The 25,148-nt window shown below is 64.6% G+C and overlaps 2 protein-coding genes across 4 annotated transcripts; one reads left to right on the top strand and one right to left on the bottom strand.

The window, feature by feature from the left end:
- The first annotated feature begins 1,593 nt into the window (after nt 1-1,593).
- Nucleotides 1,594-8,141, top strand: TMEM175 (transmembrane protein 175). 3 transcript variants are annotated; one of them, XM_090267200.1, is made up of 9 exons: nt 1,594-1,754; nt 1,956-1,994; nt 2,685-2,779; nt 4,194-4,245; nt 5,034-5,117; nt 5,449-5,613; nt 6,199-6,277; nt 6,418-6,553; nt 7,477-8,141. In XM_090267200.1, exons 1-9 carry the CDS (start codon nt 1,707-1,709, stop codon nt 8,132-8,134), a joined length of 1,356 nt encoding a protein of 451 aa, XP_090123326.1. In that variant the 5' UTR covers nt 1,594-1,706; the 3' UTR covers nt 8,135-8,141. The 3 variants fall into 3 exon arrangements, with proteins under 3 accessions (XP_090123326.1, XP_090123325.1, XP_090123324.1); XM_090267199.1 differs by having other exon boundaries at nt 2,682-2,779; XM_090267198.1 differs by lacking the exon at nt 5,034-5,117 and having other exon boundaries at nt 1,649-1,754; nt 2,682-2,779.
- Nucleotides 8,142-8,356: 215 nt separating this feature from the next.
- On the bottom strand, nt 8,357-20,301 carry DGKQ (diacylglycerol kinase theta). Its single transcript, XM_090267202.1, has 22 exons — nt 19,857-20,301; nt 17,335-17,414; nt 16,598-16,697; nt 16,233-16,318; nt 16,020-16,151; nt 15,701-15,854; nt 15,535-15,606; nt 15,329-15,429; nt 15,007-15,251; nt 14,816-14,906; nt 14,464-14,700; nt 13,955-14,105; nt 13,505-13,543; nt 12,871-12,986; nt 11,543-11,694; nt 11,165-11,313; nt 10,862-11,040; nt 10,558-10,658; nt 10,244-10,390; nt 10,037-10,148; nt 9,809-9,961; nt 8,357-9,213 (listed from the first exon to the last, which is right to left on the bottom strand). Exons 1-22 carry the CDS (start codon nt 20,134-20,136, stop codon nt 9,118-9,120), a joined length of 2,973 nt encoding a protein of 990 aa, XP_090123328.1. The 5' UTR covers nt 20,137-20,301; the 3' UTR covers nt 8,357-9,117.
- Between the last annotated feature and the right edge of the window lie 4,847 nt (nt 20,302-25,148).

The following is a 25,148-nucleotide window of genomic DNA, read 5'->3' as shown; positions in this document are numbered from 1 at the left end:
GGTGCCGGGGACGTGCAGCTGAGGTGTCCTGGGCACTTGCACACTAGGCACTAGGACTCTGTGAACCCTAAACTACACGTGACAGAACTCGGCCACTTGAACCACTGCTGTGTGTCCAGTTCGGTGACACTGAGCACCTTCACAGTGCCATGGAGCTGTCCTCGCCACCCCCACGCTCTTCGTCCCGCAGGACCGAAGCTGCCCCATAAGCAGCAACGCCGCGTCTGGCCCCCAGCAGCCCCCGCACCCACTGGCCCCTTTCTGTCTCGGATTCTGAGCCTCTGGGGGCCTCACTGCGGTGGGGTCACATGTGTCCTGCAGGCTGGCCCGTGCTGTAGCAGGTGTTGGGATCCCTCCCTTTAAGGCTGAGGGATAGTCCACAGCGTGGATGGACACATGGGTTGCTCCCGCCTTTAGCGCTGTCAGTGCTGCTGCTGTGAGCTTGGTGTGTGGACATTTCGAGCATCTTGGTTCATACCCGCCCCACAGTCACAGCTGGTGAGGGGAGGAGCCCACGGGGCCATCGCACCCTGGGCTTCACTCCACGGAGGCGAGCACGGGCACTTACAGACCACAGTGAGTCTCAGGTGTGTAGTGCGAAGTGGGAGAAGCCAGCCTTAGGGGGCACCACGTAGTACGAGTCCGTCTGTGGGACAACCGGGAGAAGGCACGGTGACGGTGACAAAACGCTGGCGGTGGCCAGGGTCAGGGTGGACAAGGGCTTGGCCTCAGAGGGACTGCATGGGGACAGTGTGGCTGTGCTCACAGCCATGCCACTTAATTGTCAAGCGCTTAGCACCGCACAGCGGGAGGGGTGACTTCTGTCTGTAAACTGAAGAGTGGAAAAAGTGAGAAATAAACTGAGATGCAGCTAAAAGATAAAGGCGCGGTCCCCGCGCTCCCGCCTGGGTCGCCGCTGTGGGCAGAGGCGGCTCTCACGTGTTCTGTCCTGCTGTGCGTTACAGCCCTGTGGCGGTGGGGGGGGGGGGTTTGTGTGAACCCGCACAGGAACCGTCTGGCACTGGGCGTGTCTGGCAGCGGGACTTCTCTCACAGTGCTACTTACGTGAGTGTTATTTACATGGATCTGCTTGACCCATTTTCACTTCTGTCTCAGCTCAGGCCGCCAGAGCCAAGTGCCGCGGAGAGGAACGCTCTTCTCAGTCCTGGTGACTGGACGCCCTCCTCGATCACCATGGCGGTCAGTTCAGTTTCTGGTGAGGGCCGCTTCCCAGCTGCAGCCTGTCACTGTCCTCACAGCGGAGAGAGGGCGCTCTGGCTGCTCTTCCTACCAGGGCACGGACCCTCATGGCCCCATCTGAGCCCCCGCCCCTGCACGTGGCCCCTCGTGCTGCCAGGGCTCCGATGGGACTGGTCAGCAGCACAGTCAGTCCGCAGCGCTTCCTCCCCGTGTCTGGGGTTTAATAACTGGTGCGCTGTTAGGGGTCTGTGCGTCCGTGGCTGCGCCATGCCGGCTGTAGATGCTGCGTGCGGCCAGCTCCGCCTTGGGGCGTGTGCACTGCGGTGGTCCCAGCGGAAGCCAGCGGGCCTGCCGGGAGCACCTGGGCAGGCGCAGACCTTTGCTTCTCCGCAGACCCCCACACGCCTGGGCCGCGGGCCCCGGAACCAGCCCTCAGCGCGCAGGGAGGCTCCCCCAGCGGCTCACAGGACGAGGACGGGGCCGGCGGGACCCAGCGCTCCCAGCGCATGCTCAACTTCAGCGACGCCCTGCTCTCCATAATCGCCACCGTCATGGTCTGTGCGGGGCCCCGCCCAGCGCAGCTTCCCCAGCCCAGAGCCGCGTGCAGGGGCCCCCAGCCTCACCCCCTGGTGGAGCCCGGCCCAGCTCACAGCAGCCTGGGCCCACGGCCCCACAGGCAGTGGGAGGGGATGGGGGAGCAGCCAAGGCCCAACCCAAGAAACGCCCTGTGGTCCCCTTTGTGTCTTCGCTGGTAGATCCTGCCTGTGACCCACACGGAGCTCTCCCCGCAACAGGTACTTGGGTGCAGCTTGCAGCTGCTGGTGTGAGGGGAGGGTCCACGAGGCTCCCAGCAGGGGGGACGCAGGTCGGCCCTACCCCGGCCCATGAGCAGAGGCGGTGTCCTCATGGGGGGTCTCAAGGACTGGCTGGGAGAGAAGGCATCGGCCCTCGCGGTGGGTGCTCAGGGAGCAGGAGCCCAGCGGGGCGCGGGGGGTGGTCACCTGTTCGTCACAGGAGTGATGGTGGGGGCTCCACAAAGGGCCAGCGGGTAGTGTCTGAGCTCTGGGAGTCACGTGGTGACACGGGTAGGGTGTGGGTGTGATGTCGGAAGACATCAGGAGCTCCTGGGGCACCCTCGTGTGTGACCAGCGTCCTTGCGACAGAGGCGAGGATGCAGTTGTACACGGCGAGGCCGCCGGGCTAGTGCATGTGACCTGGGAGCCACTGGGGGTGGTAGGGGGCTGCTGGGTTTGGCTTTCCCACCCGTGGGACGGTGAGGACCATGCCTCTCACAGAGCTTGGATGAGCCTTAACTGAGGATGCGCAGGGTCTGCCCTGGCAGTGGCACCCAGCACCTGGATGGCCAGTGCTGCCCCACCAAGGGTCCCGGGCCCGAGTGCCCACAGTGCTTTGGAGAGCCCTTCCCCCAGGGCTGTGGCACCAGGGAGCGCAGCCGCCTGACGGGACCTCTGCTATCCCAGCAGTTTGACACAAGCATACGGAAACTTCTAGCAACCAGGATTGCTGTCTACCTGATGACATTCCTCATCGTGACTGTGGCCTGGGCAGCACACACGAGGTGCGGGGGCAAGCGGGGCATCCCTGCCCGGCCGGGGTCAGCTCAGCAGCTGCCTGCCCTTCCAGCGCCTGCCCACGCCCATTCTCAGAGTCATCACTCTGCCCCTTGCTTCCTGGGTTGAGCCCTAGCTGTGCGGGTCAGTGGGCTGCCCCCCCTCCCCCCCGAGGCCTCACTCCAAGACTCCGCGGGTCCTCTGCACAGGGCACAGGCAGGGTGCCCAGCCGACGCCCTCCACCCTGGGACACCCCACAGGACTGTGGTCAGGACCGGGCTTCAGCCGTGGCCCAGGGCCTGCTGTCCTCTCCAGGAGGAAAGGCTTCTTAGGATCCCAGGGGACAGTGCCCCAGAGCTGCAGGGGGCACCTGAGCCCCAGGAGGGCGCCCGGACAGGAAATGCTCTTGGCAGCAGGGGTGCTGGGCATGAGGCGTTTAGGCATTGGCTGTTACTGGTGGGGACCTGCCACCCTGTTTACAGAGACAGGAGGCGGGAGCAGTGGCAGGGGCAGGGCACAGCCACCCTCGGACCCCTGTCCTGCCCGTGGCCAAGCAGGCTGCTTTCTGCGGGTCCCTGCGAGGCCACACTCTGCTGCTGGAGTCCGAGCCCCTGGGACCCGCACAGAGGCCTGGCCCGCGGCCCTCAGTCTGTGCTCACGCAGGGCCTCCCTGAGCACTGGCCCTGGAGGCCGCCCGTGGACCCTGGTGGACACAGCCCACGGGGTGGCGGACCACGGCCCGCTGAGCGCAGCCCAGGGAAAGGCCCCTCTTCAGAGGGTCAGAGCCCTGAGGAGACCCTGGGGGGCAGGCCGAGGGCCAGGACCATGAGCTCTGCTGCCCCGGCTCCAGGTCGTTCTCCTTCCACGCCTGTGCGATGGGAGGCCACCTGCTGAACAGTCTGCACCAGTGGGTCGAGGGCAGGGCGCTCGGGGAGGTTTCCCTCGTGAGAAGTGGGCCCTGGACACGAGGCCTGCGCAGCCGCCCATGTGGGCAGAGCTCGCCCCTCACAGACTTGGGCGCCCTCAGAACAGGCCACCAGCCACCCAGGCAGCGTCCCCTCGGGGCCCATACAGGTCTCCCTCGGTGGCTGTGGGGATCAGCCCGGGCCCGTGGGGTCAGTCTGCCCCCGCTCTGAGCACAGCGGCCCCCAGAGCTGCCGAGCACGTCCGTTCCTTCCCACAACGGCCTGTCTGAGCTGCACCTGTGAGCGAGGGGCCAGGAGGCGAGTGGAAATGCTGACGGTGTCCAGAGCACCGCTTTCTTCTGCGTGTTTTCGGTCCTTTCCAAGCTGACCAGGCTGGGTGTCACAGCTGGTTAACAAGGGCATTGTGACGATCGAGTCAGAAGCACCAGAGGCTGTTGTGCCATTAGAACCGTGTTATTGACGGCATGTCTCTTCCTGTTTTCCTAAAACTCTGTAGGTTGTTCCAGGTTGTCGGGAAGATAGATGATACCCTGGCCTTGCTCAACCTGGTGAGTCTCCTTCATTGTTGGGAAACGATTCCATGTGCGGGCCCTCCCTCCAAGGCGCAGTGAAACTTCTCTGCTGCCCGGCCCCCAGGGCCCCGCTGAGAAAATGAGCACCTACGCCCTGCGTGGGGGGGCGGGCAGCTGTCCCTGGGGGGGTGGGGGGGCAGGAGGCAGGGCACCAGGCAGCCTGCAGTGACCTGCCCGCCTCCCGCCCCCCCTGCTGCCAGGCTTGCATGATGACCATCACCTTCCTGCCGTTCACGGTGAGTCTAGCGTTAACTAGGCCTCGCCAGGCACTGAGGCCAACCCGCCCTCCCCTCCACTGGGTGATGGGACACAGCCCAGCAGGGTGGTGCAGGGCCAGAAGGAGGGGAGGCTGGGGGAGCCGGCCCCTGTGCCTGCCTGGGGCAGGGGATCCCTGGGTTTGCAGGGTGGGTGGAGGAGGGGAGGCTCCCAGGGACCCTAGCAGGCCTGCAGGGCAGACACATCTGGGTCCCTGCAGACGTGCTCCCTGCTCCCGCCTGCCCCCAGCCCCCAGCCTCCTGGCCATCCCAGGCCCACCCCCAGCGCGTGGCCTCTGCACCTCCTTGTGCAGCAGCTCCTCACCCTCACTCACTTTGAACTCTTGACGGGAACAGTGGTTTGCATGGGCAGGGCTGTGCATGCTGAGCACTGGGGACTGGGGCATTCCTTATGAACTGGATAATGTTCAGCTGTGAAGACTTGACACCTGTCCCAAGACAGCCAGCCTGGGCCCAGCAGAACCTGCTTCTCTGTTTTCTTGGCTGCAGTTTTCCTTAATGGTGACCTTCCCTGATGTGCCTCTGGGCATCTTTCTGTTCTGCGTGTGTGTGATCACCATTGGGGCAGTGCAGGTAGGCTGCCCGGCCTGCCTTCCCTCCTGCCACCGGTGTCCTCACAGCAGGTGCTTGAGTGAGGGGTGCTGCCATGAGGGCTGGCACACAGGCCAGGAGCGCCTGCCCTGGGCTGCAGCCAAAACTCCGGAGCCCAGGGCTTGGGCTCCAGCGCCGAGGCGGAGAGTCTGAGCCTGAGCAGGGCTGCTGATCCTCGGCAGGGCGGGCAGGGCAGGTGCAGACCTGAGACCCCACCACTGTGGTGCGGAGGCTTCTGTCCCCTTTGCCCCGGACACCCCGCTGGGAGCCTGACCCTTGAAGGCCCGCCCTGCAGCCGCTCCCCTCTCCACAGGCGCTGATTGTGGTGTATGCATTTCGCTTCCCCCACCTCCTGAACCCCGAGATAGGGTACTCCGCCCACCGGCACCTCTACCAGCGGCACATCCTGCACATTGTGCTTCGGGGCCCAGCGCTGTGCTTCCTGGCCGCTGGCTTCTCCCTGTTCTTCTACCCGGTGGTGAGTGGGGGCAGGGCGGGGGGAGGGCTCAGGGGAGTAAACCAAGCTGCAAACAGGAGGCTGAGCCTGGTTTCTCTCACTCAGCACACGGGCCCCAACGTCTGCCCACGTCTCAGTGACGGGCTCCCTCACGCTGCGTGGCATGGACACCCATGCTGCCCCCCCCAACCCCCGCGGACTCAGCTGCCCTGGCGTTGGGCGCCTGTTTTCACTGCTGGGTCACACGCTAGTTCCCTGATTTTCCAGGAAGATCCATCCTGGTTCCCCAGAGGCAGCACCTTTGGACCTGCTGGCCTCGGGGTGCAGGTTCCAGGGTCCGCTCCCTGCAGTAGGGGGCGGCCGTCTGGTGGGTGCGAGGCGACAGCTCGCCGTGGCCTCGTGGCTCCCCGATGGGCAGCTGTGTTGAGCATCCTCGGGGCTTGTGGGCACGGGGCTCCTGCCCCCCATCGTCAGTGGTGCACACGGTCCCCTGTGGACAGGCTGGCAGGCAGTTGCCCCTCCCAGCATGCTGCTCACCTGACCAGCTGCAGCTCCCCTCACTGCCCTCCCTCTGGAGCGGGTCTGACAGTGCCATGTCTCCTGCAGTCGTACCTGCTGTTGGCAACGGTCATCATCCTGCCCTACGTCAGCAAGGCCGCCAGCTGGTGCAGAGACAGGCTTGTGGGTGGGTGCTGGGGGCTGCTCCCTGTGGGTCCCCTCCCCTGACCTTCACCCTCCCGTCCCTTGGGGAAGAGGGCAGCGACCGCCACATTGGCCCTTCGGCCCAAGGGCTTGGCCAGCTCTGCCTTCCTGCCATGCCCACAGGCCCCCGGGAGCTCCCAGCTCCCAGCGTGGAGTTCTTCACGTTTGATCTGCAGGAGCCTCTCAGCAAGGAGCGGGTAGAGGCCTTCAGCGACGGGGTCTATGCCATTGTGGCCACGCTCCTCATTCTGGACATCTGGTAAGGACCCCTGCTCGGGCACTCCGCCCTGTGGGACGGGGTCCACAGCCCACCTGTCCACGAGGTGCCTCTCATCCCCCAGCACCCCCCACCCCCGAAGGCTCCCAGCATGTGGGGTCTCCGTGCCACCAGCTCCCCACCGGTCTGTCTGGCTCTCCTGACCCCTGTGTCGTGCTTGTGCTTCTGAGGCTTGTCTGCTTCCTGTCAGCCCCCCTCCCTCCTTCCGGCCCCTGGGTCCTTGGCTGGGTCTCAGTACCTCCTTATCCCATTAACAAGCCACTGACCCTGATTTCACGTTCTGTGTCTGCCTGTCTACTCTTCAGTCCCCTGACTCTCTCAGTAACTTTCCCACTGTAATTTGTGAATTCTTAAAATTGGAAGCAAGTGTCCTCTCGTATGGACCTCTGAGGCCTAGACCTAAGCTTCCGGAATGATCAGCTAGCTTGTGTCCTTTCCGTGACTGATGTGAGGACTGGCTGTGGTTGGGGGCTGGGGAAGGGGACGTTCTTCCCTCTCTCTACCCCCCCCCCCCCCGATGGCCCTGAGGACCTTGCAGGATGCCCAGGCAACCCCACCACTGGGCACGCTCTTGCTCCCTCCTTCAAACCCTCAGGCTGCGGCTCCCACGCCCATCTGTGGGGACAGTGTCTCAGGCACCTCATCCCCTAGGGAGTCAGAGAGCTGCCTCCATGGGCTGGGCTCCCAGTTAGCAAAGCAAACAGGATGCAGTTAAGCTTGAACTTCAGGTGAATGATGCGGGATCATCGCTGTACTGAGTGTGTGTAGATATAGGATAATGTGAGTGTCCCCAAAGTCCCCGTCATCCACCTGAAGCCCGCGTGCAGCAGCGCAGCCTGGTCGGGCGGGGCGCGGACCCTCACCGTGCCGAGGCTGCTACAGGTGCCGTCTGCTCACGTCCTCAGCTCAGACAATGTCCCAGACTCCAAGGATGTGGCGGACCGATTCCACGGCAGCCTGGTGGCTGCGCTGAGCGAGTATGGGCCGCAGTTCCTGGCGTACTTTGGCTCCTTCGCCACGGTGGGCCTGCTCTGGTTCGCCCACCACTCGCTGTTCCTGCACGTGCGCAAGGCCACGCAGTCCATGGGGCTGCTCAACACGCTCTCGCTGGCCTTCGTGGGCGGCCTCCCACTGGCCTACCAGCAGACCTCGGCCTTTGCCCGCCAGCCCCGTGACGAGCTGGAACGTGTGCGCGTCAGCTGCATCATCATCTTCTTCGCCAGCATCTTCCAGTTCGCCATGTGGACCACAGCCCTGCTGCACGAGGCGGAGACACTGCAGCCCTCGGCGCGGTTCGGGGGCCGGGAGCACGCCTTCATGTTTGCCAAGCTCGCGCTGTACCCCTGCACCAGCCTGCTGGCCTTCGCCTCCACCTGCATCCTGAGCCGCTTCAGCACGGCCATCTTCCACCTCATGCAGATAGCTGTGCCCTTTGCCTTCCTGCTGCTGCGGCTCCTGGTGCGCCTGGCGCTGGCCCTCCTGCGGGCACTGCGCAGCCTGGCCCCGCCAGCAGAGGGTGCCCAGGGGGGCTTGCAGGCCCCGCTGCTCCCTGCTGCTTGCTAGCACCCGGACCCACACAGGCTCAGATGGCCGCGTGGGGGCTGGCAGCTGGGGCCCAGCCAGGACCTCTCGGCCTTGTTGGGGGGCGGGCAGTGGGCCTGGTCCTTGACACCAGGGACTGGCTCGGCGCAGCCTGGCCCACCCTCCCCACGCACAAAGCTCCCCAGCAGCTACTGAGCTGCAGGCCACCCTTCCCACATGCTGATCCTCATGCACAGATGACAGTGGCAAGGCAACACCCAGGCTGTATTATGGCGACATCGGTTACAGCACAGGCGGTGGAGGTGACACAGGGCACCTCTGGGCACAGACACAACTACAGCACAGGGTCCCCTAACCCCAAGTCACAGGTCCTTCCTGTGGGCACACAGCAGCAGGGCAGGCCGAGGACACCTCAGGGACACGGCAGGGGAGGGCGCATCCTGGACACGAGACAATGCCACAGGCCATTCAGTGCCTTGTGGGTACTGCTTTGGTCGAAGCTGGGGACACAGGGCTGGGTGGGGCCACATCTGAGGTTTAGGCAAAGCCACCCAAGGGTGCTGGGGCCAGCCCTACCGGAGGTGCCAGCAGCAAAGGGACCTGCCTGGGGTTGACAGTTGGGAGAGGCGTGGGTCTGTGGACCTCTGGGGCCACAGGCGGTCCCCCATGCAGACTGAAGGCTTGGTCAGTCCCTCCTGGGGTCTGAACTTGGGTTCAGGGGAACCAGCGGGTGGAGTGGTCTGCTGAGCAGCCTCATCCCCCCCCTCGCTGAGACCACAGAAGTCCTGTCTGCTCAGCAGATGCCGGGAACAGCCCACTGATGGTTGGCAAACGGGACACAAGTGCCAAGTGTCCCTCGTGATTAAAGCTGACTTCCCCATTCTTCCTGCTGTCACCACTTTCTCTAGGCCTGGGGGGAAGTCTGTGCAGTTCTGGTCCCTTCCAGGCATGTCTGTACCCGCTCCTACTGCTTCTGGGCACCACACTCATCCTCAGGGCAGTGGTCAGGCCCAGCTGGCCACCTCAGACTCTCCTGTGCAGTGCAGCCACTCCCAGGCCACAGCTAGGCTCGCAGTGATAAGGTCAGGAAGCCAGAGGAGCTGGTGCTGGGCAGGCATGCCAAGTCTGCTGGGCACAGCAGGGACCCACAGCACCAGGGCTGCCAGCTCAAAGGGCCCAGTGGTGGTGAGGCCACAGAGGGAGGCTGGCCGGGGCCCTGGGGGGTGAAGACTGGCCAACAGAGCTCTCATCCAGCCCACGTCACTGGCTGGGGGGCAGGGTCACAGGAGAAGGCCAGTGGTCAGTGCTGCCGGCACATCCACCTGCCGCTGCCGTGGGACAGGCACACGGTGTTCTGGGGCCTCCTCTACTTAGGGTCCCCATCTGCTGGGGCATCCTTCAGGGTCCCGGCCTTCTTGGGCTTCTGCTTGGCCTTCCTGAGCATATGGACCTGTCCCAGGGCAGGTGAGGTCAGAGGGCAGTGCATGGCAAGCCACCAGAACACCCGACACCATCTCAGCACATTTGACAGGAAGGCAAGGAGCAGAGCCACATGGTTGTGACCTGAGGGGCAGGGGCTCAAGCCCCACCACTGTGAGGCCCCTGGGGGCTTGTTTCCACAGAGACGGGTGCTCTTGAGCTCTGGGCCCACCTCGCCGTTGCCCTCAGCCCCGCCCTGCGTGCCCCACCACTCACCTTGGGGCCCACAGCTGAGATGATGATGTGGCCAGGAGCCTGGACCCAGGGCTCGCCGTCCACCTGCACAGGTGTGGCCTTGAGAAGGGTGACTCGAAAGTAGGCGCCCTGGGCGATGCGGATGCCGGAGCGCAGCCCGCCTTGGACCTGGCCCTGGTCAGGGGCAGGCGAGCGGCTCAGCTGGCGGCAGCGTCACACTGGGGCCGCCCGCCGGCCACCCACACTCACCATGTGCATGACACCAGTCACCCCCACCACCTCCAGCAGCCCGTCGTCCATTCGCGGCTTCTCAAACCGCGTGTCGCTGTCAGGACCCCACAGGTCAGCGCCCGAGCCCCAGCTGTGCCGGGAGGGAGGGGCACGCAGGTGAGCACGCAGGCTGTAGGCCCCAGAGTCCCCCCTCCCCCGCGGGAGCCAGGCCACTCACGGCCGCACCTGGGAATGTTGATGAAGATGAGGCCCTCGATGCTGGGCAGTGCCACCTCCTGCCGCCCCACCTGCAGCCGGACCTCCCTGTGCAGGCTGCGCGCACGGCTCACCCTCTGCAGCCCGGCCCGCACGTACACTCCCTTGTTGTGGAACCTGCGGGAGGGGACGCGCCTGTGGTCATGGCGGGGGGCAGAGGGTGCTGGACAGCTTATTGCGGACCCCATGTGCCAGTACCTCCCCCCCCGCCGGTCCCTGCTGGGGAGTCTCCAGGAAGTGCACCATCACCAGAGGGCAGCCCCGACTCCCTCAGTCCCAGGCACCTGCTCGTGAACTTGCTGGGCTCCTCCTCGCGAGCCTGGTGGAAGTCCAGGCTCAGCTCTGCATCGATGCCGATCCCACAGTAGTTACTCATCTGCACAATCTGGGGACAAGATGATGTCTCCCATGGCCAGGTGCTCCCCACCTCCCCGACGTTGGGTCCAGGGATGCTGGTCTCCAGAAGACAGTGCAGCAGGCGGTGCAGGCCCAGCTCCGTGGCCTGGCAGCTCTGCTCTGAGCCTCAGCTTCCCAGGGTAGTTACCACAGGGCCCCATGGCTGCCACACCCTCACCGGGCACACTGTACCTTGGGGGGCTCCAGGTCAGCCACGCTGTTCTCTGCACCGCTGGCCTCGTGGGCATCCAGCAAGATGGTCCAGCGGTCCATGAGGACGGCATCCGCCTCATCCACAGAAACCAGCACGGAGAGCAGGTCCTCTCCACTGTAGCCTGCCCCCCAGCGGAGGACCCGGCCGAGGTCGTTCCCTGGGACAGGGGGAGACACCACTGGCTCTCCATACCCTGCCACCCTACCTCTGGCCTCAACCAAAACTCAGGGCAGGAGGGGTGAACCCAGAGGCCCCGCCTCCCGACTCCCTGGCTGACCCACCTGTGCCCAGGGGCAGGATGGCCACAGAAGGTGCCTGGCAGGTCAGCCGGTGCCGCATTTCCTCCAGGGCAGACAGCACCCAGCCCACAGTGCCATCCCCACCACAAACCAGCACCCGGAAGCAGGGCACCTGGGAGAACACGTGGAACCTGGTGATAGGGAGACAGGCACTGTCTGCCGCCAGCCACAGTCACGCGGGCAAGTACGGGCAGGAGGTTGGGACTCAGCGGCAGAACAGGGCTGCAGCTCATCCCCCACCCAGGACCGCCCATGAGGGTTCTACTCCGATCCATCCTGTGCCCGTCAGCCATCTACAAGCATGTGAATGCCCCCCAGGGGCCTGCCAGGCTGTATGTGCAGCGGGGCTCCCACACTCACCCAGGAAGAGGTCCTCCATTGGTCAGCTCAAAGACCTGGTGAGGGTTCAGCAGCTTCCGGAAACTGCAGAGCAGGTCCCGGCCCTTGAGGCCTCCACTCTTGGGGTTCACAAACACGAGGAGGGGACAGCAGTCTGGAGGCAGCTTCATGTGCTAACAGAGGGGAGCTGAGTTATGGCAGGCGTCTCTCCCACCGTGCCACCCAGGCAGTGACTGCCCCTAACCCTGAGCCCATCTGGCCTGAGCCAAGTGGGGCAGCCCCCTCCCAAGGAAGAAACACACCAGGCCCAGGTGCCACATGGCACCCTCAGTGCGCTAGACTTCAGGAGACACCCCCAAGGCAGAGAGGGCACCCACAGGCCTCGAGGCCACCAGCCTGGAGTTCTGAGCACATAGGCCCTGAAGCCTTGCCTCTACCTCATCCACGCGGCCACAAGCCCAGGATGGACCCACCTGCTCCCCTAGGAGCCGCCTGGTCGCAGCTTGGGAGGCACAGGCAGCCAGGGGGCCCAGTTCATGGGGAGGCCACACACTTTCCCTCAGGCCCAGGATAAAGCCCCCCAACACCCCCAAAACTGCCCAGGACAGTGGGCAGGAGGCTGGAATCCCCATAGGCGAGAATGAGGAGGGTGGGGAGGGGTTGCTGCTGACAGGAGACGTGCAGGCTGGGCACAGACCCAGTGGCCAAGGCCCAAGGCCAAGGGCACACTGGGGTGACTGTGACCCACCAGGCAGCGCTGCCTGCAGGCACATCTCACCTGCTCCCACACCTGCCCCAGGTGTGTCAACACAGCCCACCGGCTCTGCCCCAGGGCCCTGACCTACAGGTTTCATCCTCTGCTTGGCCACCCTGTCCTGAGCTGGCTCGGGGTGGGCGGGCAGCAGGGCCCTGCAGGTGTTGCCCGCCCGTCAGACACGGGCTCACTGCTGTCCTGCTTCCCTGGATGGCGTCAGCCCACCAGGTGTAGTGCAGCCATGGACACCTGGGGGCTCGGGGGGCCAGGGGCTGAGGACCAGAGGCTCTGAGAAGGCACCGAGCATGGCTGGCGCCAGGCACACCTGCTCCAGGCCACGCTGGGTCTTCAGGGCGGCATCTGGTCGGAGGGCGCCACCTGCTGGCCACGGCAGCCAAGGCTGCAAGCAGGGGTCGCCGGCCTGCTGGGCAGGGGGTGAGGCCAGGCCCAGCCACTCCAGAGGGGGTGAGGGCCGTGGGGAGTCCTCGTGATCCGTGCAGGCCTCTCACCCATGTGAACTGGGCGTGTGCGGCAGACCCCAAGTATAAGACAGAAGCAGCCCCGGGCCTCGTCTCCAAGCCCCGCTCCCACTCACCAGCACTTCGGGGAGCACCAGGGCGGTCAGCGGCCGGCCATGCACAGCCGTGTCCCTGACCAGCATGTACAGCCGCTCAGCCTCCGCGAAGCAGCCCACGTCCAGCACCACAGCACCTGTGGCAGGTGGGCTGTGAGCTCAGAGAAGCCCACCCAAGGGCATCTGCACAGTGGGGGCCCCCACCCCTGGGGGAGCCTTCACGGATGCCCAGACTTCACAGAGACAGGACGTGGCAGGCAGACATGAGCAAGGCCACCAGGACGCAGAGGGGAGCAGCCGGGCACATCCACACTGCCTGGCCGGCCGAGCCCCTGGGACACACGGGGGGGACATGCCCACGAGAATGAAGGACGGGTAGCTGCTGAGACCCACAGAGAGGACACAGGCACAGGGTGCTGTCCTCCCATTTCTGGCAGGTTCTGAGTTTCCCACAATAAGGATGTGAACCCGCGGGCAGAGCGGTAACCTTCTCTGGCCTCAGTCATGGTTCGGCCAGGAAACAAGCCACGTTTCCCTCCCAGGGGCTCCCAGAGGGGAGAGGAGGCAGGTGGCAACAAGGCACCAGTTGCCACGGGACGATAAGGGCCAGCTCCCCACTGTGACTGAGCTAACCCAAGGCTCGTGGGCGGCTCACCTTGGGAGGAGTAGACGTGGCTCACAGACACCAGGCCAGCTGCAGAGACAGGCTGTGATCAGCGGCACAGGACACAGAGCGGAGCCCAGGGGCCCCCGATGACCCCAGGACCCTGCCCCCTGGGACTGTCCACACCAGCTCAGCAACCCCCAGCCACTTTGTTCAGGGGAAATGTCACACCACGCAGCGGAACCCAGGAAAGGCTACCCCCAACTCCAGGTGCAGCATCCTCCCTGCCCCCTCCCCCAGGGCCCACAGAAGGCAGAGCTGGACCTCAGCAGGCTTAAAAGCCCCTCAGAGGAGGGGTCGCTGTCAGGGCCCTGGCAATGAGGGGAGACCTGCCGAGTGGGGCACTGGCTGGGCAAAGGCAGTGGCAGCTGCTAATCTGTCTCGGGGCCTCTGTCCTGTCCCCAGCAGCCAGTGGCCCCAGGCCAGCCCATGTGGTCACACCTTTGGGGGCCACAGCCTCATCCAGCAGACTGTCATACTCCTGGGGGGACAGGCCGGGAGGCAGGCCACCGATGAAAAGGGAGACACGGGGGACCACAGCCCTGCTCTCGGCAATGTAGAAGCGCGTCTGACTCATCTGCCACAGCGACGTCTGTGGGGCGGGAGAGGGGCAGTGCTGAGCAGAACACAGACCAGCACTGGGCTGCCCACCGCCCCCACCCAGCAAGGGAGCAAGAGGCCCTGGGAATGTCCCCAGGCTGGACTGCAGCAGAGAGGAGGGGAGGGCGGAGGACACAGGCTTCCTCCATCCACTCCCCTCGGGGAGCTCAGGGGGTCTGAAGGCCAAAACCCCACCTTCCAGGAACAGGTGACCTGTTAGGAAGTGGATGGACTTGCCAGGCCCAGGAGGGAGGCACTTCTGGCCAGGATGGTCAGGTCCCCACCAGGGTGGCCACAGGGAACCCCCAGAGGCCAGCAGCTCCCAGGGGCCAGCGTCCACACCCACGGACCTGCCGGATGTCATGAAGCCGGTTGAGCAGGAGCTCTTCATCCGCCAGCACTGTCCGCTGGACTGCAAGTGAGAGGCCTGGCATCAGCTCCGGGCACTGCGCCCACCTCTGCAGACAGCTGCCCAACACCCTGGGGCTCCAGGGCAGACTGGCTGGGCACCAGCTGCGGGCCCCCCGCTCACCTTGCCTGCTGCCCATGAGGACCTCCACCAGCTGGAAGCTCTCAGGACCCTCAGCCTGTGGGGGCAGAGGTGGGGGTATCAGGCTGGGAGCAGCCCCAACCTCCCCAGGACACCCAGGTGGGGCAACCACACGGGGCAGGGACAGGGACCAGGCAGGCCGGGGTACACACCTGGCACCCAAGCAGTGGGAGGGCCTCCAGCACCACGGTCCGAGCAGTGCTGCCTGGGGTCACAAGAATGGACACACAGGCCACACCCACCCTGCAGAGGACAAGCTGGGGAGCTGGGGCCACACATCCAACCTTGCCAGCTCCCCTCACTCCCCTCCCACAGGCAGGCCCATGCCAGGGCCAGGTCTCACTTGAGCCAGGCAGGGTAGACCTTCAGGACGTCCTGGGCTCGTGGCAGGGCGCGGATGACCCAGGCCTCAGCCGTGGGGCCAGCCACTGGGGGCCCGGGGCCCCTGCTGCCTTCCTCCTCCAAGGGTCGGCCACTGGGGGCCTGGCCCGAGGCCGCGGGGTCGCTGGCCTGCAGCGCGGTGGGGAGCGCCTGCAGCTGGAAGTGGCGAGGGTCCTCCGAGATGTAGTAGGCTCGCAGGGCTGCCTCCTGGGGGCGGGGCCGGGGGTAGAAGAGCGGGCCATGCCGGAAGGGCCCTGCCGCTGCCCTGGGGGGCCCCTCCTTACCAGCACCTCCTCAGGTCCGGTCAGGCGGGGGACACCGATGACGCGGAAGTGATTTCGATGCACAGCGTCGCTGCCGTCAAAGATCCGCAGGGTCTGCTTGTCTGGGCCAGAGGGGAGTGGGCGTGACCCCGAGACGGGATGGAGGGAGGGGCGGAGGATGGGGCTGGGGGCAGAATGGGGGAAGGGGTGGGGGTCTGGGCACATACTTGACTCTGGCAGCAGCACCTCTCTGCCCGGGCAGGCGGGGGCGCTTCCGTCTGCACCGTGGTCCCCCTCGCCTGTGGGATGCGCAGAGCGGGTCTCTCACTCCCCTGGATCCCACGCCGGCGCCCCTGCCCGTGTCCCCGCCCGCGCCCCCATCCCCGCGCTCACCCAGCTCGGGGACCACACTCTCCGAGATGCGGAAGCAGTGCATCTTGCTGAAGTTGCGGGACAGCAGGCGCACGCAGACTGGAGGCAGGACCATGGTGCGCAGGCGCCCAAACGTGCACTCCGGGGCAAGCGCCGCAGAGCAGGCCGCATGGGCCTGGGGGGGGAGGGGCGCGTCCTTGAGCCTCAGGCGTCTGGGCAGGATGGGGCCGGGCCCAGGCCAGCCCTGAGTGGCCCCGCAGGACCGACTGCTCCCACAGGTATCCCCACCCCAAAGCTCGGCACCGACAGATGGAGGCGCCCCCGCCGGGCCCCGCCGCACCTGAGCGCCGCACCACCCGCAGCGCAGACCCGCCGGCACGTCGGAGGAGCCGCAAGTCTTCCGACAGACCTCGCAGCGCGCACCCGCGGGCAGGCTCCCCTCCCGCCAGTGGTGGTGGCGGCGTGCTGTGACCTGCGGAGGGGACCGGCCGTCAGCAGGCTCCATCCCGCCCCTCTGCCGCCCCCGCCCGGCCTCCGACCCCAGCGCGCTCACGTGGTCCTGGTGCCCGTCCTGGTGGCACTGGCGGCAGTCGCTGCAGGCGAAGGGCACACAGTCGGGGTGAACGTGCAGCTCACACACTGGGGGGTGAGCAGGGTTAGGGGCCTCTCGCCGCTCCCCCGGCCCCTGCCCCTTCTCACTGGTGTCCGCTCTGCCAGGCATACTGTCTTTAAGCTTCCTGCGCCTGGAGTGCAGCTCAGAGGATCGGGGACAGCCCCCTACCTCTCCCCTCGGGCCCACCTCAACTCTGCAGCCCCGTTCTAGAATCCAGAACACCTATCTCGGCCTCCAGCCCTTGGGTCACCCGGCTGGTGGGGGCACCGTGGGCAGCAGGAGCCAGGACTCTGGGTCAGTGGTACCTTCACAGCGGAGTGCAGGCCCCTCCAGGCTCTTGCGGCAAACCGTGCAGAACTTGCGCTTGTAAAGCCCCCGGGGGCCGAAGCAATGGGCCACAGGGACCTGGAAGGGACAGAGCATGGCCTCGGTCTGGGGCCCACTGCCACCCCCCTCCCAGATGCCCTCCCCACACCACCGGCCTGACAGGGCAGTCAGTCCCCACCAGATCTGCCTGCGCAGTATTTACACAGTGCTCTGAGGGGCCCTGCTGGGGATGGCCTTGCACGGCCACCTCCCCACTCTGGGGGGCCCACGCTGCCCTGGGCCTCCCATGGTGACCTCATGAAGCCCCTTCGGCAGGGGCGGACGGCCACCCCTGCTGGTCCTTCGCACCCGGCTGCTGCGCTGCCCAGGAAGCCCTGGCACTGACCACTTCCCAGTTCTGTGCCCCCTGCGGCACAGGGGGGGCACCCCAAGGGAACAGGTAGAGGAGGGTCCCCCAGCAGCAGGAGGGGCAGTGCCGGGGGTCAGCAGGGAGACAGGTGAGCACCAGGGGCAGTGAGGCGTGGCGGCTGCCCTGTGAGGGGCTCCTAGGCAGCGATGCGGTCTGAAGCTCAGGAACATGCCCAGCACAGAAACACTCCCACGCCAGCGCCCAGGCCGGCCCCACTGCGCACCCTGTTCAACCTGAGGCCTCAGCACCAGCCCCAGCCTGCCGGCTACGGAGCCCAACCCCGCCCCGCCCGCTCTCCATACGCACTCCGACCAGGCTGGGCGCCGCGCCGGTGCAGGGGGTCTTCACCTGCTTCAGGCACCTCTCGTGAGACATGAAGTTGCAGACTGCGGGAACAGAACCCTGGGAGTTAGCCTCTGTCCTGCCCAGGAATCAGGGGACCCCAGGACTGGCACGCAGATGGGAGGCCTCAGCCAGTGGGACCACCAAGGGCCGTGGCGGGCAGCAGTGTTCTGACAGGGCAGAGTCCCCATCACGGCGGGCGCACTCTGCCACAGTGGCTGGGGCCAATCCCTGCAGGGCGAGTTGCTGTAGGCCCCAGCCTTGTCCCATGGTGGGAGTGATGGGGAGGGTGGGGCCCACCGTCCCGGAGGGCGTCACAGCGCAGGGCGGCCCTGGGAAGCCACAGCAGCAGCCTCCCCTCACCCTCTCAGAAACACAGAGAAACCCCCTGACCTTCCACCCCACCCCAGCCCTCATCCGGAGAGTGCCCAGATTGATCGTGGACCAGGGGTCTGATGGCTGTGACCATCCTGGTGCCCCAAGCATGGTCCCTGCCCCCACCCACCCACAGGCTCAGCTCTTCTCAGTCTCTAAGAGGGGCAGGCAGGTGGACGGGCACCCCTGCTCATCCCCTCAGGCTGGCTTTGCCAGAGACACCCTTCCCTCACACCCCCAGAGCTGCATACACCCCTAATTCCTCCTCCCACATGCTGTGTCTGCTGAGAGCCACAGCCATTCCATGATGGGCTGGGACCCCCCTGAGGCCGGTGGGATGGCTGCTCCTGCCCCTGTCCAGAGGGGTGGACAGACAGTCCAGAGGCCCTAAGGGCGGTGAGCACTCAGACTGCACTGTGCTCCCGTGGCCCCCACCTGAGGAGCAAGGGACGCCCCCCCACCCATCCTGGGGAGGCCCAGTGAGACTCAGGCTCAGCTGGGAGACGGACTCCAAGATGGACCGGAAGTGGGAGGCCGGAGTGGTCTCTACTGGCACATGCACCAGGGTGGGTCTGTGAGGATGGGGCCTGGGGAGGAAGCGGGCAGGTGGCAGAGGGACAAGTCTCCAACACTGCCTTTGGTGAAACTGCCCATGGGGCCTCGAGGCAGCTCTGTCCCTCCTAGTCCCGGGCTGGCAAGCATAGCCCTGAGGCCTATCTTCACAGAAAATTCCAGAAGCAGTCTGGTCTTGGGTGGGAGAAGTGGGACAGCACACAGACTGAGGCATGAGCTCCCCGTCGGCTTCCCCTCCTGGCACCCAGACCAGCTCTGCCACAGAAGACAGCAGCTGTGGGCAGACGGTGTCCAGCTTCCTCCTCTGGCTCAGGGAGATAGCGCCCCATCAGCCCACACCACACGTCCTGGGTGCCACTGGCCGGGCAGGGTGGCAGCTCTTCCTCCCACATCCTTGTCAAGGTCCTCTGCCTGCAGAGGTCACCAGCCCCTTCTCTGCAGAGGTGGGAGGATGTCCACACAGCTGCCCAGTGAAGGCCCCACATCACCCCCACCCCTGGCCCCTTTCCATGAGCTGGGGAGACCTTCTGACCCTGAGCCCTGCCTTCACCACCTCTTGCTTGTGCAGGGCCCTGGCTCCAGCCTCAGACCTGGAGCTGACACACCTGCACAAGTGAGTCTCCCACCTTAGGTGAGCCTCCTGGCACTCCCAGGGGGAGGGGAGACGGGGCCGTGCAGCGTTTCCACTAAGACAGAGAAGCCAGGGGCAACCACCCCCTGCCAGCTTCACACAGAAGGCATCCTATGAGAGGGGCCCAGCCTCCTCCCTACCCAGATGGGACCAAGTCTCTGCAGACCTGTGCCTGAGTTGTCCCTGTCCCCAGAGGCAAAGGCCTGTCTCCCTGAGCAGGGCAAGGGCTCCCCACCCTGCCACCCTGCCAAGTCCCTGGGCAGCTGGGTGGGGTCCCCAGGGCCCGCCCACCTGCCCTGAGGAAGGGAGCAGAATAAGAAGAGCAGACCCTGGAAGCACACACCCTGGCTGCCCAGGAACCAGAGGAGGGAGGGCCTTGCCACCCAGCTGGCGGCTTGGCAGCTGGATGGGAGCCCTGTTGGGGCATGTCGAACTTGGGGTAGCAGGCCCCACAGCCGGCTGTCCAGGAGCGGGAGACTGAGCCTGAGCAAAGCCAACAGCAGCCCCCTGTAGGCAGCAGAGTGCACACACCTGAGCGAGAATGGACCTGCACAGCAACACAGGAGCCAGAGGCCCAGGCCAGCCCTGCTTGGGGGAGTTGGCCTGCTCAGGGTGGACTGGCCTCTTCCCCCACTCACGGCACCTGCCCCCTGGCTCACCCTGCAAACTCTTCTGCATTGGATTCTGACCCAGGTGGCGAAGCTCAAGGAGTCCTAGGGAAGGGCAGCGGGCACCGGACGCCCCCAACTCCAGGCAGAGCTGGTCCCCATCACCTTCACGGGAAGGTTCTAGCCGGCACCCCCTGCCCGGTGGGAAGGCCATTGCTGGGCCACAGTGCAGAGGACAGAGGCGAGGCGCCCGTTCCGGGCCAGGGGCTACGGTCTGCGATGGCGTCGCGGGCGCTCACCGTCGCACAGGAAGCCGGCCAGCCCCCAGATGAAGTCGGAGCAGAGGTGGCAGTAGGTGGGCTTGGTGAGCGTCACCTTCCGGAAGGTGTGGCCCGGTGCAGCAGGGCCCGGGGTCCTGGCGCCGCCCAGCTCCGGCCCTGACCCCGGTCCGGACTCCGGACCCAGCCCCAGCCGCACGCGGCCTCCGCTGCCCAGATCGGGGCTGGAGCCCGGGCTGCCCCGGCGCGGCGAGCCGCCGCCGAGCCAGGCGTGGGTCCCGGGCTCGGCCGCTGCCGCCATCCCCGGCCCGGGTGGCCAGAGCCCCGGCGGCTGGCGAGAGCCGGGTCCGCGCTGCGGGAAGAGAGGCCGTGGTCCCAGGTCTCCCCAGCGGTCGGCGCCGGGCTTCCGACTGCGCCCGCCGCCACTGCGCAGGCGCACACTCTCGGACCCGGCCAGGCCTGGCGGCGGAGCTGAGCTGCACCAAGAGGCCGAGCGGGGTGCGGCCCGTGGGGCGGGGCCTGAGGGGCGGGACTGGAGGCGGGGCTTGGGGAAGCAGGGCCTACCGGGGTAGGCCTGAGGGGTGGGGCCTGGGTTGGGGCGTGGCCCTAGGCGGGAGGCTGGGCGGGACTGTAGAGCTGGGGTCCTAGCCGGGGTTGGACCTGGGCCGTGTGCGGCGATCTGGCGAGCAGGAGAATGGGACCGGTGGCCTCGGGCTGACCGCCTGAGACCGGAGCCGGGACTCGGCTTCTCGACACCAACGCGAGGCGTTTGCACCTGCCGTGTTCAGGTGCGCGCAGGCGCGGATCGGCTCCTCTTACGCGGTCCCGGGATCCAGCCTGTGGCTCTCGGTCGTTCAGGGCAACCCAGCGAGCTCGCGGCACCGCCTGGGCGCCCAGGGTGGGCTCAAGGGTCAGGCTGGCGTCCACGGTGGAGGAGGGGATGGACACGGCCCTGTCCTCTCCACAAACGCGGACTGAAGCTCCCGGCCAGCGATGGCCAGGACCTGCATCGCTCCCGGATGTAGCTGCCTCGCCTGTTCGCAGATGGCCTTACAGGAGCTCCCTCCCATCAGTTCTCCCTTTGGAAGCCCGAGGGGCCTCCCTCCCTCGGACCCAGGCCTCGCGTTCCCGTCACGGATGGTCCTGGACCCCTCCCCTATATGGAACCCCGCCCCCACCGCGCTCCAGGGACGGCTTTGAACCGCACTCTCCAGCGCTGCCAGCGGGGCACCCCAGCAGGCACAGCATTGTCTTGTCCCGGCAGCATAGGGGACGTGTCCCCGCTGTTGTCTTGCCCCATTGCCTGCCAGCACTCCAGGGCCCCTGTTGCTGTGAGCCTGACCGCGGGCTGCAGTGCCCAGGGCGGAGGTGGACGTCATGGGCCAAGGGGCTTGCTGGAGACACGCCTGGTCCCTGCTGAGTCGTGGGATGCCCTCGAACCCGGCTTCCGCCCCGGCACTGCAACTATGGGTGGCAGGGCCTTAGAGAAGCTGGTTCCTGTGGGTGTGGAAGAGAAGAAAAATGGAGCGGGTAATGCAGCCAGGGGACAACAGTGTCCCGGGAGAGGGTGTAATGACCCCAAACGCTGCAGTGGAAACTCCTGGAAGTGTGCCCACCTGCTAGTAGGGTTGCTGAAGTGGGCAGAGAGGGATTCCAGGGGCGGACTGTGGGGAGAAGGGGTGGCGCCCAGGACCAGGTCTGAAGAGGAAAAGGAGCAGGCCCCTGAGAAGGTGTGCAGAGACTTCCTCCAACCCTGGGACGTTTCATCGTTTGCCTAGATGGGGTTCCCCGAGTGTCCGCTATGGACCCCGGTACTCTGGCTGCCATCCTGCGCTCCTGGAGCTGAGTTCTGGGCAAACGACAACAAACAGAAAAACAGCCAGAAATGCCACCTAGTGTCTCGGTGCCCACAGTAGACACAGGGAGTCAGGTCTGAGGCAGAGGGGAATGAGGGGTAGGGGGACATCCAAACAGGGGGAACCGGGTGTGAAGGCCCTGGGCTGGCGATCAAGGAGAGGAAAGGCGCCCTTCCCATGGGACTCCTCAGACAGTGCCCATGTGCCTGGGCTCCGAGTCCCCCGTTCTGAGCTCAGCTCCCTGCTTGCCTCCTTGCCCTTCCCTAAGCCTCAAGCCAGACGGCTGTGAGCTCCTGGGTCCACTGCTCTCTACCTGTCTCCTCGGCACCCCGCCCTCAGTCAGGTCCCAGGTGACGCTGTATTTCACACACGCTTGTTCACGAACACAGCTCAGCCAGCAGCACTGTCAGCCTGAACGAGCTGTCGGACACACGGACTTTCCCTGGAAGGTACGTCCCAGCCTGCCTGCATGTGGGAGCTCCTGGTGGATCCCAGCACCAGGCTCAGGACTGCCATGAGCAGTGAAGTCACCAAGAAAAAACACCAAAAATGTAGAAAATGTGGCACTAGATAGATGGCCAGAAGGACACCTATTTCCAGCCTGAGCTGAAACAGGCTGTGTGTTGCCCATACACTCGAAGGACTACGTGGCGGGTTTTCAAGGTGCTGCACGTGTGCCCGAGGGTCCAATGTGGGTCACGGGTAAACCTGAGCGAGCAGATGGGTCACAAGCACAGGCTCTGGGAGCACTGAGGACCAGCTGTGTCTACAGCACAAACGCACAACCCCCTCCTTCACTGGGGGGCTGCCGCGCTCTTGGTGGGGGCATTGGAAGAGCAGGCACTCTTGATTGGCCTTCTGGAGAACTTTGTGTCCTCGGGCCACGAAGCGGCTCCAGCTTGTGGAAGACTTGTTTGCCTTTTGCAGTTACCACAACTTTTATTCATAACTGCTACTCCATTATGATACTTTGTTTCATCTATACTTTGTATTGTCAGAATGAAAGAGGGGAAAAAAGCAAAATAAAAAATACGTTTTTGCCCTGGCTAGTGTGGCTCAGGGGATTGAGTGCCGGCTGTGAATTGAGAGACTGGTTCAATTCCCGGTCAGGGTATGTGCCTGGGTTGAGGGCCAGGTCCCTGGTTGGGGGCGCGTGCGAGGCAACCAACTGATGTTTCTGCCCCACTCTTTCTCCCTCCCTTCCCCTCTCTCTGAAAATAAAGGAATAAAATATAAAAAATACCTTTTATGTTGTCTCTTTTTACAATGATTTTGTAATATCATTGTCCAGGGATAAAAGAGGAAGAGAACAGAGTCCCTCTAGCACAGCTGATTGGAAAACTGACCCAGCCGTCTGTCTACTGAAGCGCCCTGTGGGCAGCTCAGCGCCGGTGCTGCGCCCCAGCGTCAGGGCTGCTGTCTCATTTGGAGAGCACATGGTCAAGTCTCCCGTCGGCCAGCGAGGAAGTGGGGCTGCACTTTCCTGGGCTGTCACTCATCTAAGCTGCCCTACTGATCTGATGGCCTTCTTATGCCACATCCTTTTCACATTGCTGTGAGGTTCCAGCTTATCTTGTCCCTGTCAGCGTTTCTGGTCAAGCAAGCAGAACTGAGTCCCTTTCTAGCAGTTCATGTGACTCGATCCTCTTGCTTAGCTGCATGGGAGCTCCTGGATGCTGTTTCTGCAGAGAAGTCACTGCCAGTGATGTAAACACCCTCGGCTAACCTCAGCCACTGCTTCCACAACTCGGCTTCCCCTTGGCCAGGCCCTGCAAGGGCCCTCCCTTCTCCAGCACCACCCCGTCAAGAGGGGAAGTGTGACAGGGGAGCCTGAGAGAGTGTGCAGACCTCCGGGGTCACAGTATCTTAGTTTAGTAAACTTTACAAAACCACATGACCCTGCAGGCCCTTGGTGAATCTGTGCCACTCTGGGGACTGGCTTTGTTACCGAGGTGCCCAGTGCCATGCTGTCTCCCTGCTCTGACCTGTGGGCCCGTCCCTGTCCAGGAGAGCACACACCCTCTGGGCGCATTTCATGTGTGGGCAGGACTAGGTGCGCCAGAAGCCAGCTGCTGGCCTTTCCCAGCTCCCTGCTTTCCTGCATGTGTGGCCCTTCCCCCGTCATTAAAGCAGCATTGCAGCACCTGTGTTCATGAAACTGCGCTCAAGACTCATTCTAATCAGATGTGATAAGGTGACTGGAGGCCGAGATGCCTGCCTTTGAAGGAACAACGGATTACTCACATTTCCCAGGAGAAGGGGGTACGCCACGCCACGCAAGGGCACACAGGGAAGCACCAGTTTGGGCCAGGAAGCAGAGGCAGGAGCCAAGAGAGCGTGGCCCAGAGCCAAAGCTGGGGCTTTGGCAGGAAGGAGAGGGTGAGGCTGCACGGGACTGGGTAGGGTGCATCCATTCCGTGGCCTGGCCGGCAGGGAGGGGAGTCCCTAGCTGTCCGGCACTGGGCTTGGTGTCTGAGGGCGAGATGAAGAGCTGGTGGACGGGGCTCTGGATGGCTTAATTCGTACCCAGTGGCGCTCACAGGGAAGCCTTAGCCGGCTCCAGGGACAGGGGGCCTGAGAGAGGCAGTCTCTCCCAGACCAAGGCCCCCAGAGTCAAGGATACAGAAAACAAACAGTTGATACAGTCAGGGGCAGACAGACGTGGGGGCTGGAGAAGAAAAATGTTTTTACCTGTCCAGCCAGACAAGCCAGACTTTGTTTCAGGGAAAAAAGCAACACTTTGTGTAAGAAAAGAAGGTGGGGAAAGACTGTTGCTGCTGGGAACAGGGGCTGCCCGGGGGAGTGTGCCCCCACCGGAGGCCCCTGCCGCCTCCCTTTTCTCCTTTTCTGCCAGAGACAGAAACAAAAAGCCTAAAATATATATATATATATGACCCTGTAATACCGCACCACCCCCGCCCCAGGCCTGCCTCCTGCTTCGTGGGCTCTGTGGGTGTGAACGTCCCCTTCACGGCGATCATTTCTGCGCCGCTGTCCTGCTACACTGAAGAGACACTGTCCTGCTACACTGAAGAGACAAACCCTGGCGACAACTTTCAGAACAATCTTCAAGTCTCTTTTCTGAGGCCTGGTGGCTCCCAAGCCGTGTCCCTCGGCCTCCCCCTCACAAAGACGATTCGATGACATTGAGAGCCCACTCGGATAATCCAGGATGATCTCCCCGTCTCAGGATCCTTAACGTAATCACACCTGCACAGTCCCGTCACCAAGGAAGGTCACACTCATGGGTGTTGGCTGGGGCTGATGGGTCACACTCCGCTCGCTCCCCTCACACCTTCCACGTCACTGTCACACATTTTAACTCCCTGTGTATATTGTAAGACCCACACGACATCATATTATCGTTTTTCAAGTCACTCCTCCTGTGTCCCCTTCCCCCCAGCCCCAGCTGCTGCCAGCGGTCCCCTCAGGAAGGACTCTGTTCCCATCTCCTCCA

The sequence above is a fragment of the Furipterus horrens genome, unplaced genomic scaffold, assembly GCF_987537825.1.
Source record: "Furipterus horrens unplaced genomic scaffold, mFurHor1.1.pri manual_scaffold_2, whole genome shotgun sequence".
Taxonomy (NCBI): Eukaryota; Metazoa; Chordata; class Mammalia; order Chiroptera; family Furipteridae; genus Furipterus; species Furipterus horrens.
Note: the sequence above shows the minus strand (reverse complement) of the source record. Positions and strands in the feature narration are given on the sequence as shown.

What these genes read in the sequence shown, in the direction of transcription:
- TMEM175 (XM_090267199.1), top strand. Translation starts at nt 1,707, where the DNA reads ATGCTCAACTTCAGCGACGCCCTGCTCTCCATAATCGCCACCGTCATG. An exon ending in CCATAATCGCCACCGTCATG is followed by an intron (nt 1,755 to 1,955) that starts GTCTGTGCGGGG and finishes CTTCGCTGGTAG; the next exon opens with ATCCTGCCTGTGACCCACAC. An exon ending in CCCTGGCCTTGCTCAACCTG is followed by an intron (nt 4,246 to 5,033) that starts GTGAGTCTCCTT and finishes TCTTGGCTGCAG; the next exon opens with TTTTCCTTAATGGTGACCTT.
- DGKQ (XM_090267202.1), bottom strand. Translation starts at nt 20,136, where the DNA reads ATGGCGGCAGCGGCCGAGCCCGGGACCCACGCCTGGCTCGGCGGCGGC. An exon ending in CGGCGCCCAGCCTGGTCGGA is followed by an intron (nt 16,698 to 17,334) that starts GTGCGTATGGAG and finishes TGTCCCTTCCAG; the next exon opens with GTCCCTGTGGCCCATTGCTT. An exon ending in CCGGACCTGAGGAGGTGCTG is followed by an intron (nt 15,252 to 15,328) that starts GTAAGGAGGGGC and finishes CCCCGCCCCCAG; the next exon opens with GAGGCAGCCCTGCGAGCCTA.